The sequence below is a fragment of the Myodes glareolus genome, chromosome X, assembly GCF_982192425.1.
Source record: "Myodes glareolus chromosome X, mMyoGla1.1, whole genome shotgun sequence".
In the NCBI taxonomy this organism is placed as follows: Eukaryota; Metazoa; Chordata; class Mammalia; order Rodentia; family Cricetidae; genus Myodes; species Myodes glareolus.
The window spans coordinates 106,957,945-106,974,554 of NC_142053.1; the positions used below are offsets into that span (position 1 = coordinate 106,957,945).

Genomic DNA, 16,610 nt, shown 5'->3' on the forward strand with positions numbered 1-16,610 from the left:
TTCTGGAATCCAGTATATGGACCCTAGGCAGATCTCCTGAATATCTCCTTGCTGAGCCATGAGCTTGCCACCACCCTAGATGTCCTCGTCCTCTTACAGTAGTGTCCTCTGCTTCAACCTAGGAGGCTGTGGGTGTTCCTCCGCCGCCTCCTGCGGCTTTGCCTACTTTGTGTCTGTGTCTAGAGTTTGAGTAGTCAACAGACCAAAGGCTCAGCCTCCACCCCCAGGTGCGCAGAGGGGAGGACCCCAGGCGTCTAGGGTCTGAGGGCGGGCGAAGTGCGGTGACTGCCCTCTCCAGGAGTCAGTCCTGTGCAGGCTGCGATCGGGTGCAGCACGGTACTCCAGGTCCTCCTGTCTCTCAGAGGTGGCCCGGGGGCGGATTGACGTGGCGGCGCCCGTCCAGGCCCGGGTGCGGATTCCCGAGGCCGGGGGAGGTGGTGTGAAGAGGGAGGAGAAGAAGGAGGAGCGCGTGGAACCGAAGAAGGCAGGCAGAGGAGGAGCCGCCTGAGGGGACGCGGGGCGGGCAGAGTTGCTGAGAGGAGAGGTGGAGCTCGAGAGGGAAATGGAGGAGGAGCTGCGAGGAAAAGGGGGAGAAGGGAGAGGCGGAGCAAGGGGCGGGGGAGGGGGAAGCCTAGGCCCGGGGCAGAGGAGGAGCCTGGGAGGGAGAGTGAAAGAAGAGCATCAAGTAGGGGCGGGGCTAGCCTGGACGGGGCGGGGCGTGGGAATACCCCGCCCTCCCGACCCGGCTCTGAGGAGCGAAGATGGCCGGACCGGCCTGTGGAGTGGAGGAGCCGTTGCTATCGGTGGCCGAGGCCCCGGTTTTGGGACTGTGACTTCACGCGCAGCAGCGACCTGGGCCATCGCAGAGGAGAGGACAGCGCAGCTAGCTGCTCACGAAGCCTGTCGGGTGCCGGTGCGCGGGCGCCCAGTGGAGGATGCGCCGGGTGCGGCGGGCGGCTCCCCGCAGCCGCCCCCGCGCCCCGGTCGCCCGGCCTTAGTGCTGGCGGAGGAGGCGGCGCGCGCGGGGCGGCCGGGCGGCGGCGGGGCCCGAGCCGTCATGCCTTGGTTGAGCGGCGGCAGGCGGCGACGGCGGGGACAGTCGCGGGAGGCCCAGCGAGAGCCACCGCCTCCTGCTCAGCCCCAACGGGAGCCGCCACCGCCAGCGCCCCCCGTCGCGGTCCCCGCACCCTCGGTGCCCTCGGTACCGCCGCAGCCACGGGCCCGTGAGAGCGCCGAGCTGCCGCTGCCCGCAGGCTGGGAGGAGGCGCGCGACTACGACGGCCGCGTCTTCTACATCGACCATAACACGCGCCAGACGTCATGGATTGATCCCCGCGACCGGTAAGTGGGCCAACGGGGGCTGTGGAAGTGGGCGAGGGTGACACTTCAGAGGATGTGCTGGCGATACGTCCAGCCCAGTGTGGAATAGACAGGAACGCTCGGGATGCCTCTGTCCCTGGGCCCCCCAGGTCAGGATAGGTGTTGAGATGGGCATCATCGGAGTGCCTCCATTCCCAAGACTGGAGCTTGTCTGTACCCCTTAGTCCTGGCTATGGTTGTAACAATTCCAACCTTTGGGCCCAGAGTCAGGATGGAGTACGGGAGGCCCCTGGCGTTGAGATGGGATTTGAGCTTCTTCTCCAGCCTCACATCCCTTCTCTCAGTACTCTGGCCCAGGATGGAGGTGACCGCTCTGGTCTCCAGAACGCGAAGTTCATATCGCCTCCTGGCCCCTTGTCGAGGGGTGGACACTGAATCGATTGCCTCACATTACCCGCTGTCCAGGGCCTGGGAGCTGGGCCCCTGGAATTTCCTCTCTGGAGTCTGACGGATGGCCCTCTTTTCCTTTTTCTGCGGTGTGGCCTCGCCCATCCATACCCTGGGCCTTGGGCGGCCCACCACCCTGGCTTTGGCGGAACAGGGATACCCAGCTCTTGGCAGATGAGAGATGCGCTGTCACCTTGGAACACACAAACGTGTGCGCCAGTTTTGAGAATGAGGGAATGAGTTCCCTGCCTGGAGGGCTCAGTCTGGTTTTTATCCAAAGCCTGGTGCCAGACGGGCATTAAAAAAAAAAAAAGTATTCCCACCCCTTCTGGAGTCAGGAGAAGCTGTTTCTAAACTTTTTGGTGCTGTACTGCCTTTAAAATCAAGTGAGTTAAAATTCTGTTTGAAATAGCCTTGTGTATTGTGGCCAGAATGGGATATGATTAGTCCCATATGCTTTTGGAATAAGTGAAAAACAAGAGTTGAATTTAAGTTTCCTTTTTGTGCAAGATATGCACAGGGCACAAAGTTGTCCCGTTCATGTAAATAAATCTGATCAAGTAAAAAACAGATTCTTCTAAAAGCACTGCCAGATTTCACTTAATTAATGTCATGTAATAAAGTTTCTCTTCGTTCCATTGGGTCAACTACTTTTGGAGAGATGTAGTGTGTGCGTGCACACGCGTGCATGCGTGCGTGCGTGCGTGCGTGCGTGCGTGTGTGTGTGTGTGTGTGTGTGTGTCTGTGTGTGTGTGTGTAAATGGGAATTCTGTTGAAACCAAGTATTTCCACTGGTTATCTGATATCTTGTCCTCTCTGGAGCAAGTTCTCTCCACCCTGGCCTGGATGCCAAAAAGGAAATACTGTAGGCTTCCTAGTGATTTCAAGACTTGAAAAGGCTGCTTCCTCCCACCTACACAGGAAAGGCAGCCTGCATGGCACTGTCTTTGAAAATAAACTTTTCAGGAGGGAAACTGCTAGCTTTTTTGAAGATTTCTATGGGTTTAGAGGGGGCAAAACAAATCTAAACAATTGTGGTTCCCAAACATTCCCTCTAGCCTTTGCAGACCTCTGGACACAGAAATTTGCATAAATCCAATCTTAGTTTTGTGGGTTCAAAAATGCTTATTTTGAAAATCAGAGGACATATAATTTTAACCAAATGTGAGAGCCACAGCTGTTTGATCAAACCTTGGATGATTCTGAAATTGGTGGAACTGCTTGAAATGTGATGTTCTTTTGTGTCGTATTCTTGTTAAAGTTCCAACTCACTAGAAAATGAGCCAATTAAATCAGTATTTAAAGCAGAGCATGGTAGCACATGTCTTTAATCTCTTGGGAGGCTGAGGCAGGAGAATCAAGAATTCCAGGCAAGTCTGGGTTGCATAGCAAGGTTTGGCCTTGAAAAGGGGTGTTTTGCTTAGCAAAGTCTAAGCCCTACTTTATGAGGATAATATAACAATTGTGGCTATTTTGCAAAAGAGATTTATAACAAAAACATAAATGTGATCATTTTATTTTAATTGTATAGCCAGCAACAAAAGTCCTACAGGAATCATCTTCTAGGTTCTTTGTCTCTGTAGATTTCTCTTTCCACAAATCTGCTTTGCTCCTGAATAACATTTTTTGCCCCTTTCAGATATTACTTAGGTTACAGGTTTTTAAAAGTCCCCTTTCTAAGTGCTAAGTGTTGATTGAATGAACAAAAGTAGATATTTTGCATTTTTTGTAAAGTAAAAACATGTGTGTACTTTTCTGAGACATTGTTTTTATAGTGAGTGAAAATTCAGCTGGGGACAGCTTGAACTTCAGCTCCCATAATACCTTGCATGAAATATGTATGGAATGTTCAGCAAGCCACAAACATTTCAGTGGAGCCTGCTGAAGGGTGTGCTAGTCATTCTTCCTCTTTGAAAACACAAGGTTGCCAATTTTTATAGGTGACTAGGAATTCTTTAAGGTTGTAATTAACTTTTATTATATGAACAAGACTGCATATCAGAACACCATGTTTTCTCCATGTACACATTTGACAGGTTATGAATCTTATTTCATTCAGAGATCTAGAAAATGGTGTTCAAGAAACTTTCACCATATAGCTTCCAAACAGAAATGACACGAGAATCAAGGGAAAAGCAAGCTTTTTAAAGAAAATAAAATTATTGGGGAATAAATAAATGTGGTAGGTGAAAACTGTTGTTGACTTTCAACATTATTTCATATGTAACTTAAAATCCTTAATAGCATGAAGTATACTGTTGTAAGCAGAATAACGGGGGGCCAGAGAATGTAAACAAAATCTCTTCTAGAATGTTAAAGTAATTCCATTCACTGTTAAGTTTAGTAACATTAGATATTTCCAGTTCAGCATATTGGTGAATTATTGAACCTCTAATTTTTTTAAAGTAATAGAGAGCATGCAATTCAAGGAAACATCTTTACAGATGTGGCTACACATGTCCATGAAAAAAGTGTCTCTATTTTATAAACAGAATTTTTTAGTTCTATTGTGAACCACCCTTGTATTTGAATTGATTTGTTTTCATAGATTGGTACTGTTTATATGATTTCCATAGTCAGCTTAATGTTGTTGTGAAATTATTTTGCTGTTTCTATGGCTTGAAAATCACCAAATAAGCCATGTGTGATTTATATATATTCTGCATATACTATATTATGCTAACCACCTTATAGGAAGTTCTTTCTTCTTTCCTTTTATTTTTATTTATTTACTTTTTGAGACAAAGTTTCTCAGTGTATCATCCCTAGCTGTCCTGGAACTCACTCTGTACTATAGACCAGGCTGGTTTTGAACTCACAGAGATCTGTCTGTCCCAACCCTACCTCCCCAGTGCTGGGATCAAAGGGATACAACAACACAACCTGGCTACTAGAAAGTTCTTTCTTTTTTTTTCTTTTCGTTAGTTTTTCCAGATAGGGTTTCTCTGTGTAACAGCCCTAGCTGTCCTGGGACTATCTCTTGTAGACCAGACTGGCCTTGAACTCATAGAGATTCACCTACCTCTGCCTCTTGAGAGCTGGGATTAAAGGCGTGGGCCACCACCACCCGGCTCAGAAAATTATTTCTTATAGAAAATAATTATAAATATTATACTTAGAAAATATAGTATAAGGGTTATTTTTGTTTCTTAAAAAACAATTTAGTGCCTTTAACAGTTGTGTGTGTACTTCCTACATAATTCTCTTGAATTACACAGTTCAAGGATCCAGTCGTTGAAACTGGCCACTCTGTTTCTTGTAGCCTAGTGGTAGTTTTACATTAATGGAAATGAAGAACGGTGGGCAAAATCATATTTGAAGGCCACAAGACAGCTTAGTGGTTAAAGGTGCCTAATGCCAAGCCTGATGACCTCGGCTACATCCCTAGGACTCAGAAAGAACTGACTCCCCAAAGTTGTTCTCTGACCTCCACATGCACACTTTGGCACATTCCCCTATTCAAATTAGAAATAAAACACTGTGAAATCATATTTGCGATCAGAGCTAAGTGTAAATAATGGTTGACTGCTACAATTATGTCATGGCATGAGAGTTGAGGGCCATTTGTTCACTAGATGGGGTTTGACCTGGTGCCAGCCACATGTAAGAATTTGGGTATTTATTAAAAGTCCCTTGAGCAGGCTTCTTCTTCTTCCTCCTCCTCCTCCTCCTCTTCTTCTTCTTCTTCTTCCTCTTCCTCCTCCTCCTCCTCCTCCTCCTCCTCCTCCTCCTCTTCTTCTTCTTCTTCTTCTTCTTCTTCTTCTTCTTCACAGGAAAAGGACACACAAAATTTATTATATACTCAAATCATGGAAGTATTTGACTCCAAGCTTTTGCCTTAAGTAGAAAACAATCTTGGTTCTGGTATTTGCTAAGTTGGAGTCTTCTATAACAGAGCCAGATAACATTGCTACCTTCTTGGAACCACTATTCAGTATTAATTAATAGGAGCTTGACTATATTTACCTCACAGAGTCTATTTCTGGGTTATGTGAACTGTCTAAGTTGAGCTTTCCGATAAACAACTTAATGATTTTTCCATTTTTCATTCTTTAAGATTATAGATAGTGTTTGTATGAACATGGGGGAGTTTCTGGCTTTAAAAGCCATCAGGGGTCAGCTCCTGGAAAGAATCTTCCTTTTGTATCCATTTAGATGTCAACTACCACTTTTCAATCTAATATCTTTCTTTTTCTTCCCTTCTCTTTTTTTTTTCTTCAAGAAAAATAAATGGAAAAGTCATTGATTTCCAAAAATAGCTCTCGGATGTTTAGAAGTCTCCAAGTTTCCTTCTCTTTCCTTTCACTCTGATTTGGGAAGTGGAAATAATGTGTATCACAGTCTCTGTTAGGTTCACTTCAGGAAACTGTGGGTCAAGTGACATGACAGGGTCACCTGGTAAGCCTGAGATAGGCCTTTTGGCTCCTTGCCCAGGGCCTTCTGCTGATGTTGTCTGCCTTTGCAAAGAAAAAAAATCTGATGGAATATAAGTAAAGTTAAATTCTGTTGAAATCAATTGCCTCATCTAAGTCTAATAAAATAAGGAAATATTTATGAAGATTCTTAACCTCTCTCATGCTGGGACTGTACATGGAAACAAGGACAAGGGTTTCTTGGGGGGGAGGAGGGAGAAAGTAACAAACATATAAAGCAAACAAAAGTTGCATGTCATGGGACATGCCATGATTAATTCAATTCCTTAGGTTTAAATAGCTTCCAAGAAAAGAAGGGAGAGTTCTCTCTCTTTTTTTTAAATTACACTACTATTTACCTTATATATTTTCTTGAGACTTTTATAGATGTATATAATGTGTTTTGACCAGCTCTTCTGGTTGCTTTCCTTCTAATTACTCCCATTTTTCTCTTACAATTTCATCTGTTCTCTCTCTTTTTAAACTCACTGAATCTACTTAGTGCTGCCTGTATTTACATAGGTATAGGATCATCATCTCCTGTGGTAGTCTTTCAGTATTTTTTATCCCTGGAGAAAACATATTTTCTCTACAGCCACCAGTTTCCATCATGGGTGGGACTTCATGAGGCCCTCCCTTATCCATGCCAAGATTTTAGCTACCCTGATCTTGTGCAGGCCTTCCACAGGCAGTCACAGCTGCTGTTAGTTCAGGTGTGCAATGGCCCTGTGGCACTGCCATGTCTAGCAGTCTGTACCTTAACCAGTTGTGTGTGGAAGGAAGACCACTTGTTTGTCCCAGCTGCCCAGAACCGAAATAACCACACAGAAATTGTATTCATTAAAACACTGCTTAGCACATTAGCTCTAACTTCTTATTGACTAATTGTTACAACTTAATTTAACCCATTTCTATTAATCTGTGTATTGCCATGTGGCAGTGCCTTACTGGGTAAAATTCCCAGCATATGTCTCCAGCGTATCCATGGCGTCTCTCTGACTCCACCCTTCTTTCTCCCAGCATTCAATGTTTCATGACTGGAGGGAGAAAAGTATTTAACAGTTTCACCCTGCTAGAAGAGCTATCTTGAACACGGACTGGTTTTTATTCTTGTTCATTAATGTCTTGGAGCAAGATATTAAAGCGCTTCTAGAACCGAGCAAGATAAAGAGGAGGCCCATGAAAAATTTCCTGGAGATGAGGAAGTGCTGAGTATGTTCCAAAAAAGTAAAGAGAATTAACTGATATGACTGGCCTAGAAGTTGTATGTAAAGGACTGGAGACTTGGGCCAGACCATTCCTAGCTGAGATTGCCACAGTTTGGGGACCAGAAAAGCTAGGAACGTCTTGTTCAAACTCCTCTCTTCACACTTGAGAGCCCAGCTAAGTGGTGTTTTCTGCCCAGAGTTAGAAGGCCATGGGATCTCCTGACCCTTGACCTATTGCTTTTTCTAGCACGCAACTCATCCAGTCCACACCCATTCTAAGTATCCTATCTCTGTTCATTTGTTTAACAGGGTATGTTGCATAGCTTTTCTCTCTTCAGCATTTTTTCCAAGGTTCGGGACTCTAGCAAGTAATATCAGAAAGGGCCCTGCCTTTGTGAGGCAAATGCTGTCCTTGCTTCACTCATATCTTTTTCAATAAGCCTCATCACGCAGTAAGTTTCTCTCCTTTGGGATTCCATGCCTTTTTCCTCAACTGCTGGAGACAGAGCTGAGGGCCCTGTCAGTGCCAGACAAACACCCTGTCATTGAGTCAAACCCCAGACCCTGGCTCTGGGGATATGGCAGACATATAATAAATCTTTTATCATGTGCCAAGCATTTGCATGCATGTTTTCATCAGAAGCCAGTCATGGCTATATGAAGTATAGATGGGCGCATGATGAAAATGAGGTCAATGGGAAGTTGACTCAGAGACCCCTTTCTTACAGCCAGTGATGGACCATGTATTTGACCCTCCCCCGAGTAGGCTAAATTTTATGCCTTTTGTGCTGTTCTGGACCCACTGGTTATTTTATTTTGCATTCTTTGTTGTTGATGTTTATTCCCCTCTGTGTTATCATGACCCCTTAAAGGCAGATACATTAATGCCTCATTACCCGTTAATAAGTTACCCTCCATGGCCAGATAGATTTTGCAAATACAATTAAGGTAAGGATTCTCTGATAGGGGGATAATCCTGCCTTATCTGGGTGGATCCAGTATCACAATGGGGGCTTACTGTGGGGAGCAGGAAGATGAGGATGAGACAGAGGTGAGGATATGACAGTGGAAGCAGAGGTTGAAGTCACGTGGCCAGGAATCAAGGAATGCAAACAACCTTCAAAAACTGGAAAGGGCAAATAGAAGGATGCTTTCCTGGAACCTGCAGAAAGAGCTTCAGCCCTGTAGTTACCTTGAGTTTAGCATAATGAAACTGATGCTGAACCTGTGAGATATAATAGACTTGAGTTGGTTGAAGCCCCTTAGTTTTTAACAGTTTCTCTCGGCATCAATAGACATAACTATCTTACTCCTACGCATTGTATCCTAGGGAGAATGAAGGCACCAGGTCAGCTTGCTGCCTTTAGTACCAGCTTCCCATTTTTCACATGCCAATGAAAAAGATGCTATGCATTTTCCACCTTTTTCTTGCAGTTCGGATCCACCTTTCTTGTGACTCGAGTGTGACGTCTTGTTTTTGTAGTTGTTGTATTTCAAGACAGGGTTTCTTTGTAGCTTTGGAGCCTTCCTGGAACTTACTCTGTAGACCAGGCTAGCCTTGAACTCCCAGAGATCCGGCTGTCTTTGCCTCCCAAGTGCTGGGATTAAAGACATGTACCACCACTGCCAGGCTGAGTGTGGAGCCTTATATCATAAGTACTAAATCCTTTGCTGAGCTGATCAAGTAAGAATGGTGGGCAGGTTGGACATCTCACAGCAATACTATTTGAGGTTTTTTCAGGTGATGGTAGGCAAGCACTAGAGAGGAATAGTTTCATATTTTGATAAAGAACAGAAGTTATCCATAAGCATCTCAGAAACCTTGAACCAGCATATGAAACTTTGGGAATATATATTAGTTTGAATATTGCTCCATTCTGAGGGTAATCTCAACTGATAGGCATTTATGGTATATACATATATACAGTGGCACAAAGGGAAATTAATGCATTCAAACTTCATTATTTGGAGCAACCTGGGGCTGTGATGGTTCCCTGTGTTGAATGTGAGTGTGTGTATGTGTGTACACCTGTGTGTGATATCTGCTGCCTGAGATTCTCAAAGTCATGGAATCCCCAGCTTCAGTGCACAGAAAAGCAGTGAGAGACTTGCTTCTGCCTTTGTTCAGGTCTGGAAGTGTAGAGCAAGCATATACATCTCAAAAGCATGCTTATGGGTCTGTGGTATCCCCAGTATTTTTTATCTGGAAAATGTTCTATGTCTTTAAATGGAAGGGATTCAGGGAATGAGAGGAAGGAGATGAGAAGAATGTTAATGCAAAGAACAAGGAGTGCAGCCAGGCTATCTGTACCACCCCCAGGTGGCTAGTTGTGCAGTGTTGGTGAGTGGACCACTGAAACAGACAGGACATCCTGAGCATCTCCTAAGTACAAACCTCATTCCTACCAGGTGAGAGAACTCATACCTGAAGCTTGGCTATGTAAACTTTGTGATATTTCTGCCTTTCAAAATTCTTTTTCAGAGCTGGGGAGATGACTCAGTGGTTAAAAGAGCTTGCTCCTCTTCAGTGAACCTGAGTTCAGTGCCCAGCACTCACATTAGGCAGGTCATGCTGCCTGTAATTTCACCTCCAGGGATTCCAACAGTCTCTCTGGCCACCAGATATAACACACATTCATAGATACATATAAATAAAATTAAAAACTAAAATAAATAAATAAACCCTTTGTCTCAGTATGTGGAGTTGACTCAATTTGCCTTTTAATTAGTATGTCTATTGCTTAGTTTTAAAACTTTGAAATATAATTTACATACTATAAGATAATCCACCTTAAAGGGGTACAATTTAGTGTCTTTTTTATGTTCATAAGGCTGTCAACCATCACCACTATCTAATTCTTGCCACCTCTCCTCATAGAAAGCACATGTTCATTAGCAGCTACTCATTATCTTCCCCAAAGCCAGTCAACAACTAATCAGTTTTTCATGTGTATCATCTCGTAGATGTCTTATGTGGCTGTCCCTGGATAATTCTTTGTAGTATTCCTGTGGATCTTTTTGAAAATAAAAAGTGAGGAATAGGAAACTGGGGCTTGAAGGAACTAAGAAAAAATAATTTTTTTAAAATTATGTTTTTTTAACTCATCCACATTTTATTCTGATTTGTCTGCATAGTACTTGGCATATACATGTCCTCCATAAATGTTGAATGTAACCATGTTTTACTGATTGAATGTAACAAGTTTTACTGATTTGTAATGATCATTTTACATTTCCTTATTTCATCAAATTTTCCTCATAAATTATAGCATACTCAAGAGGAATTCCTCCTTAAAAACATGTCAGTGCCTCCATTTTGTTAGAATGGTTTCTTCTTATCTTGACTCAGGATGGAATCCATCTGCAACTCTTTATAAAATTCTAGTTGTTTTTAGATGCTAAGTCTCAAATGGGGAGGCTCTTACCCTCTTCCACAGGACATCTGACAGTATTTGGAGACATTTTGGCTGCTTCAACAGGGAGATGACATGTAGTAGGTAGAGGTCAAGGAGGGTGGTGGGTATCCTACACAAAGGACTGCCTGCAATGCATAAGATGTTCTCATAACAAAAGTGATCCAGCACTAAATATTAATAGTGACCGACAGTGAACTAAACCTGACATTTTGTATAAGAGTATACAGTTGGTTGACACAGAATTCCAGTTGATCTTAGATATGAGGTATGGGGCAGGAATGGTTGAAGAGAAGGTCTTCTCCCCTACAAGGTGATGTGGAACTAAATAATGCCCTATGGGGATTAAGCAGCTGTACTGTTTCATTGTGCTAAGAAGGAACTGGTTGTGAATTTGGAAAAAATGAAAGACTATCCCTTGCTAATATCCCTTGCTAAGATGTGTGGATAGATGAATTACTCCTCTGGGCTATCTACCCCTAGTACTTTTTCTCACATAAAATTATACATGTCTCCTTATCTTTTAAGTCAGTTAAACTTGAGTTTCTGTTTTATTTCCTATTAGTTACTTTTCTTAGTGATTTTCATTGAGCTCTACATTTTTCTCTGCTCCTCTCCCTGCCTCTCCCCTTCCTGTTTCAACCCTCCCCACAAGGTCTCCATTCTCCCAATTTACTCAGGAGATCTTGTCTTTTTCTACTTCCCATGTAGATTAGATCTATGTAAGTCTTTCTTAGTGTCCTCATTGTTGTCTAAGTTCTCTGGAATTGTGAATTATAGGCTGGTTTTCTTTGCTTTGTGTTTAAAACCACTTTTGAGAGAGTACATGTGATAAGTGTCTTTCTGGGTCTGGGTTACCTCACTCAAAATCCATTTTCCTGCAAAATTCAAGATGTCGTTATTTTTTTTTCTGCTGTGTAGTACTCCATTGTGTAAATGTACCACATTTTCCTTATCCATTCTTCGGTCGAGGGACATTTATGTTGTTTCCAGTTTCTGGCTATGACAAACAATGCTGCTGCTATGAACATAGTTGAGCACATGTCCTTGTGGCACGATTGAGATCCTTTCGATATATACCCAAAAGTGGTATTACTGGATCTTGAGGAAGGTTGCTTCCCAATTTTCTGAGAAATCACCACAGTGACATCCAAAGGGGCTGTACCAGCTTGCATTCCCTTCAGTAATGCAGAAAGAAGTGTTTTCTTTTCCCCACAACCTCTCCAGCGTAAGTTGTCATCAGTGTTTTTGTTCTTGGCCATTCTTACAGGGGGAAGATGGAATCTCAGAGTTGTTTTCATTTGCATTTCTCTGATGACTAAGGATGTTGAACATTTCCTTAAGTGTCTTTCAGCCATTTTAGATTCCTCTGTTGAGAGTTCTCTATTTAGGTCTGTATTCCATTTTTTAAAAATTGGATCATGTGTTATTTGATGACCAGTTTCTTGAGTTCTTTGTATATATTGGAGAACAGACCTCTGTCTGATATGGGGGTTAGTGAAGATCTTTTCCTATTCTGTAGGTTGCCGTTTTGTCTTGTTGACCGTGTCCTTTGCTTTACAGAAGCTTTGTAGTTTCAGGTGGTTCCATTTATTAATTGTTTCTCTCAGTGTCTGTGCTGCTGGGGTTATATTTAGAAAGTGGTCTCCTGTGCCAATGCATTCAAATGTACTTCCCACTTTCTCTTCTATAAGGTTCAGTGTGGCTGGCTTTATGTTGAGGTCTTTGATCCATTTGGACTTGAGTTTGGTGCATGGTGATAGATATGGGTCTATTTTCATTCTCCAACATGTTGATGTCCAGTTATGCCAGCACCATTTGTTAAATATGTTTTTTTCCATTTGATATTTTTTGCTTCTTTTTCAAAAATCAGATGTTTGAAGGTGTGTGGATTAATATCTGGGTCTTCTATTCAGTTTCATTGGTCCTCCTCTCTGTTCTTATGCTAGTACCAGGCTGTTTTCAGTACTGTATTCTGTAATAGAGTTTGAAGTCAGGGATTGTGATGCCTCCAAAAGTTTGTTTATTGTACAAGACTGTTTTGACTACCCTGGGTATTTTGCTTTTCCATATGAAATTGAGTATTATTCTTTGAGGTCTGTGAAGGATTTTGCCGGGCATTGCATTGAATCTGTAGATTGCTTTTGGTAAGATTGCCATTTTTACTATGTTAATTCTGCCTACCCAAGAGCATGGGAAATATTTCCACTTTCTGGTGTCTTCTTCAATTTCTTTCTTGAGTTTCTGTTTTTTTCCAGCCCACAAATGTATATTCATTTATTTTTTTTCTACCCAGCATCACATGTAGTTTTCTTCATGGCATTTCCTTTTTTTAATTTGAATCTTTATATTTTTATTTTCAAGACAAGTTTTCTTTGTGGAGGTCTGGCTGTCCTGAAACTAGCTCTGTATACCAGGCTGGTCTCTGCCTCCTGAGTGCTGGAATTAAAGCTGTGTGTCACTACCTTCCAGTGTCCTCATGGCTTTCCTCCTGGGACTATAGGATGTCACTAAGCACATACACTGTCACTTATTTCCCTTATTTTTAGCTGTTTTAGTTGCCTGTGATATTTACAATAAAGTACTGTGATTGTAATGCTCCTGGGTACTTTTCCTTCCTTCCTTCCTTCTTTCCTTCCTTCCTTCCTTTCTTCCTTCCTTCTTCTTTCCTTTCTTCCCTCCTTCTTTCCTTCCTCTTTTATTTCTTTTTCTTTTTCGCTTCATGCTTGCCTTAGAAGAAATATGATGTTTTTAAATATAGGGTAAAATAATGCCTTTCAGCTTATTCGTTTTAACACACTTCTATTTTGGAATATTTTAGAGTTATTGAAGAGCTGTAAAATTTAACTTCTATTATCATAGTAGCTTTGCTGAAACTGAGAAGTTAATCTTGATTCAGATTACTGATAGGCAAACTCTAGACATTTGGATTTCACCAGTATTTCTACCAATGTTTCTTTTCTGTGCCAATGCCTTTTTAGAACCAAACAATTTTGCTTTGAGGCTTCATGTAGTTTTGGAATCATGGAACTTGGGAAATCAGATGTGATGGGGGTGACTCTGTGTTCTGATAAAGGTGTCAGCATCTGGAAGCTTGCATATACTTTTAGGAAGATCACAGACATCTGCAAGTCAAAATGTAGCTCCTAAAATAATGGTAAAATTTATTCCTAATAAAATTCCTAGTAAAATTTCCCTAGGAATCTCTGCCACCTACCCTGTTGCTGAATAAGTATATGCTCCTGTATTTAGCCATCATAATTCTAGGTATATCACAAATATTCATTCCACAGTGAGTCACAGAAAACTTTGCAGGCTTTCCCAATACCACTTGAACTAGTGGTGTATAGTCCCAAGTACAGGATGATTTTTACATGAAAAGGGAAATTATTGGGAAAACTTCAGAAACAAGATGCTTAGTGCAACAATGAGACAAAGACACCAGATTGTATGATCTGATCAGCTCTGTGTCCAGAAACTATAAATTTGTAAAGGTGGAAAACGGATTATTGATGTCTGGGTCTAGAAGTGAGAAGAGATGGTATTGGCAAAAAGACAAGAAATATCTTGCTCAATAATGTCCTAAAACTGAAATATGTGTCGTACAATTCACTAAATTTACTAAAATCTTGGAATTGTACACATGAAATAAGAAGAGTTTATTATATGATGGGTATAGCTAATAACGTTTGTACAAGAATTTTTTTAAGGGAAAAAATCTTTAAAATTCAGATAGCTACCTTGACTTTGTAGTTGGAGAGATCAGACTATGTAGATTAGACTTTGCAACCTCTTACCATTCCAAAGGATTTGGGGACTTCTCAAAATGTCCTTACAATTGTTAGGGCAAGGTGCCAAGAAGTCGCATGTTACTATTGCTTAGGAGCTTTGCCAACTGTAAGAGAAGAACAATACTATGCAACAATCTGGTAATAATGACAGGCAGATAACTTTTTCACTCAGAGTCATTGGTCTTGTAGGATGACTCATTCATATTTCTGATTGTTTTAGGAAAGTTGAAGTATTATCTGGTTATGTGACAGGATTGGAATAAAAGAGAACCAATGTGACATTTAGGTTTTTAAATATCAGCATTCTGTTTTTGAATGAACCTCTGAAAATTGTATTACACACTTTTTGTATTTTAATTAGCATTTGAACAGGTGAGCAGAAGCAGGGTGAACACTAACTAACCTTACATTGTATCACTAACTGTGTGGACTGTTTGTTTGCAGATAAGGGACAGCCTAGATGTATTTCTGCCTCTGCTATTTGCTGTGAACTTTCTGATACTGTTTCCTCTTCTCTAAAATTTAGTGGAGGTATTTGTTTGCTAGGTGCTTTTGAAGATTCAGCAAGATGGTTTTATACACTTAGGTCAGTGTCTACTGTATAACAAGTGTTACATTTTATTGTTTTTTGTTTATGCGTGTGGGGTGTTCTCATGGATGTATGTTCTCATGTATGTGGAAAGTCAAGGAACAATCTTGGAGCCATTTCTCAGGTGCTGCTAACCATTATTTATATCTATCTACATAGTTTATATCTTATATATCTATCTACATATTTTATGTCTTATATATCTACATATATATCGTGTGTGTGTATGTGTGTGTGTGCATGTATGATAGAGACTTTCACTGGTCAAATGTTCACCAAATGGAATAGACTGACTGACTTGGAAGCTCCAGAAATCTGTCTGATTACATGTACAAGCCACTATATCTTCCTTTTTGATGTGGATTCTAGGGATTCATATCAGGTTTTCTTGTTTGCAAAGTAAGCCTTTACCAACTGAGCTATCACCCTAGCCATTTTTTAAGAATAGAATTTGCTTCAAGGTTAAGATCTTCGATCATATCTGCTTACATCACATCAGTACTTTAGGCATATGCTTAGTTGTACACACAGTATACCTTACTTTTGGGCTGAAATAAAATTTTCCAATAAAGTCTTCGCTGTTGGATCTTTGGGGGAAAGTGTAGAGAGAGGAGGTAGAGGCGCCTTGTCCATATGCATGTCTTAGAAAATCCTTGTTCATGTGGTGCTTAATGTGCTTGGTAGGAGAAGGGGAATTTAGATTCAATAGGGTTAGAGAGAAGCAGTGAAGGCAATGAAGAGTTAACTTCACTGTATGCTTAGGTATTTTCCTAGCACTATGTGCCTAAAGCTGTAAAATATCTTCACCCTTAGGTTCACAAATTCCATTTAAAGTGGTGGTTCTCAGCCAGGGATAATTTTTGCCTTCCAGGGAACATTTGACAATGACTGAAGACATTTTTGGCTGTTACAACATGGTGGTGGGTGGGAGTAGTGTGGCCTAAGGTCATATAGTGGGTTGGAAGCCAGTAGCATTGCTCAGCATCCTACCAAGCACAAGATGGCCTCTCATGACAAACAATAAGCCATCTCTTATTTACAAAGTTGAGACCAAGTGGTCCTGCCTGTCCTTATGGACAAGTAGTGTATGATGACAAAGACAATAGTGAATATGTATTTTTTAAAGTGAAAATTCTTCTTGAGGGAGTTTGATTGAGTGTAATACATATAGGTAGTCTTTTTGTGGAAATTATCAGGAGAAACCTCTCCAGATTCAGGCAGTGGCCTCATAGCTAATCCCTGAAGATGGTCAGAATCAGAAGGGGTCCTTTCATCTGGGTAAAGAGCTTTACAGGGAGAAGAAAAAACCCACAGAGACTTAAGTGACGAACAACGAGCCAGTTGGAAAGTGATATTTGTAGTAAAGTATCTATTGTCAGGGACTCTGGGTTTAATTCTAAATAGGCTAGGAAGTCATTCTACTTGAAAGA

General features: G+C 41.8%; 1 protein-coding gene across 4 annotated transcripts in view; it reads left to right on the plus strand.

Annotated features, from left to right (window-relative positions):
- The first annotated feature begins 735 nt into the window (after positions 1-735).
- The window catches only part of Wwc3 (WWC family member 3), a 107,391-nt gene continuing 91,516 nt past the window's right edge, over positions 736-16,610 (plus strand). For all 4 annotated transcript variants that reach the window (XM_085684545.2, XM_085684547.2, XM_085684546.2 and 1 more), the window contains exon 1: positions 736-1,341. In XM_085684545.2, the coding sequence (XP_085540671.1) occupies positions 1,058-1,341 (284 nt within the window). In that variant the 5' untranslated portion in view covers positions 736-1,057. The remainder of the gene's footprint in view (positions 1,342-16,610) is intronic.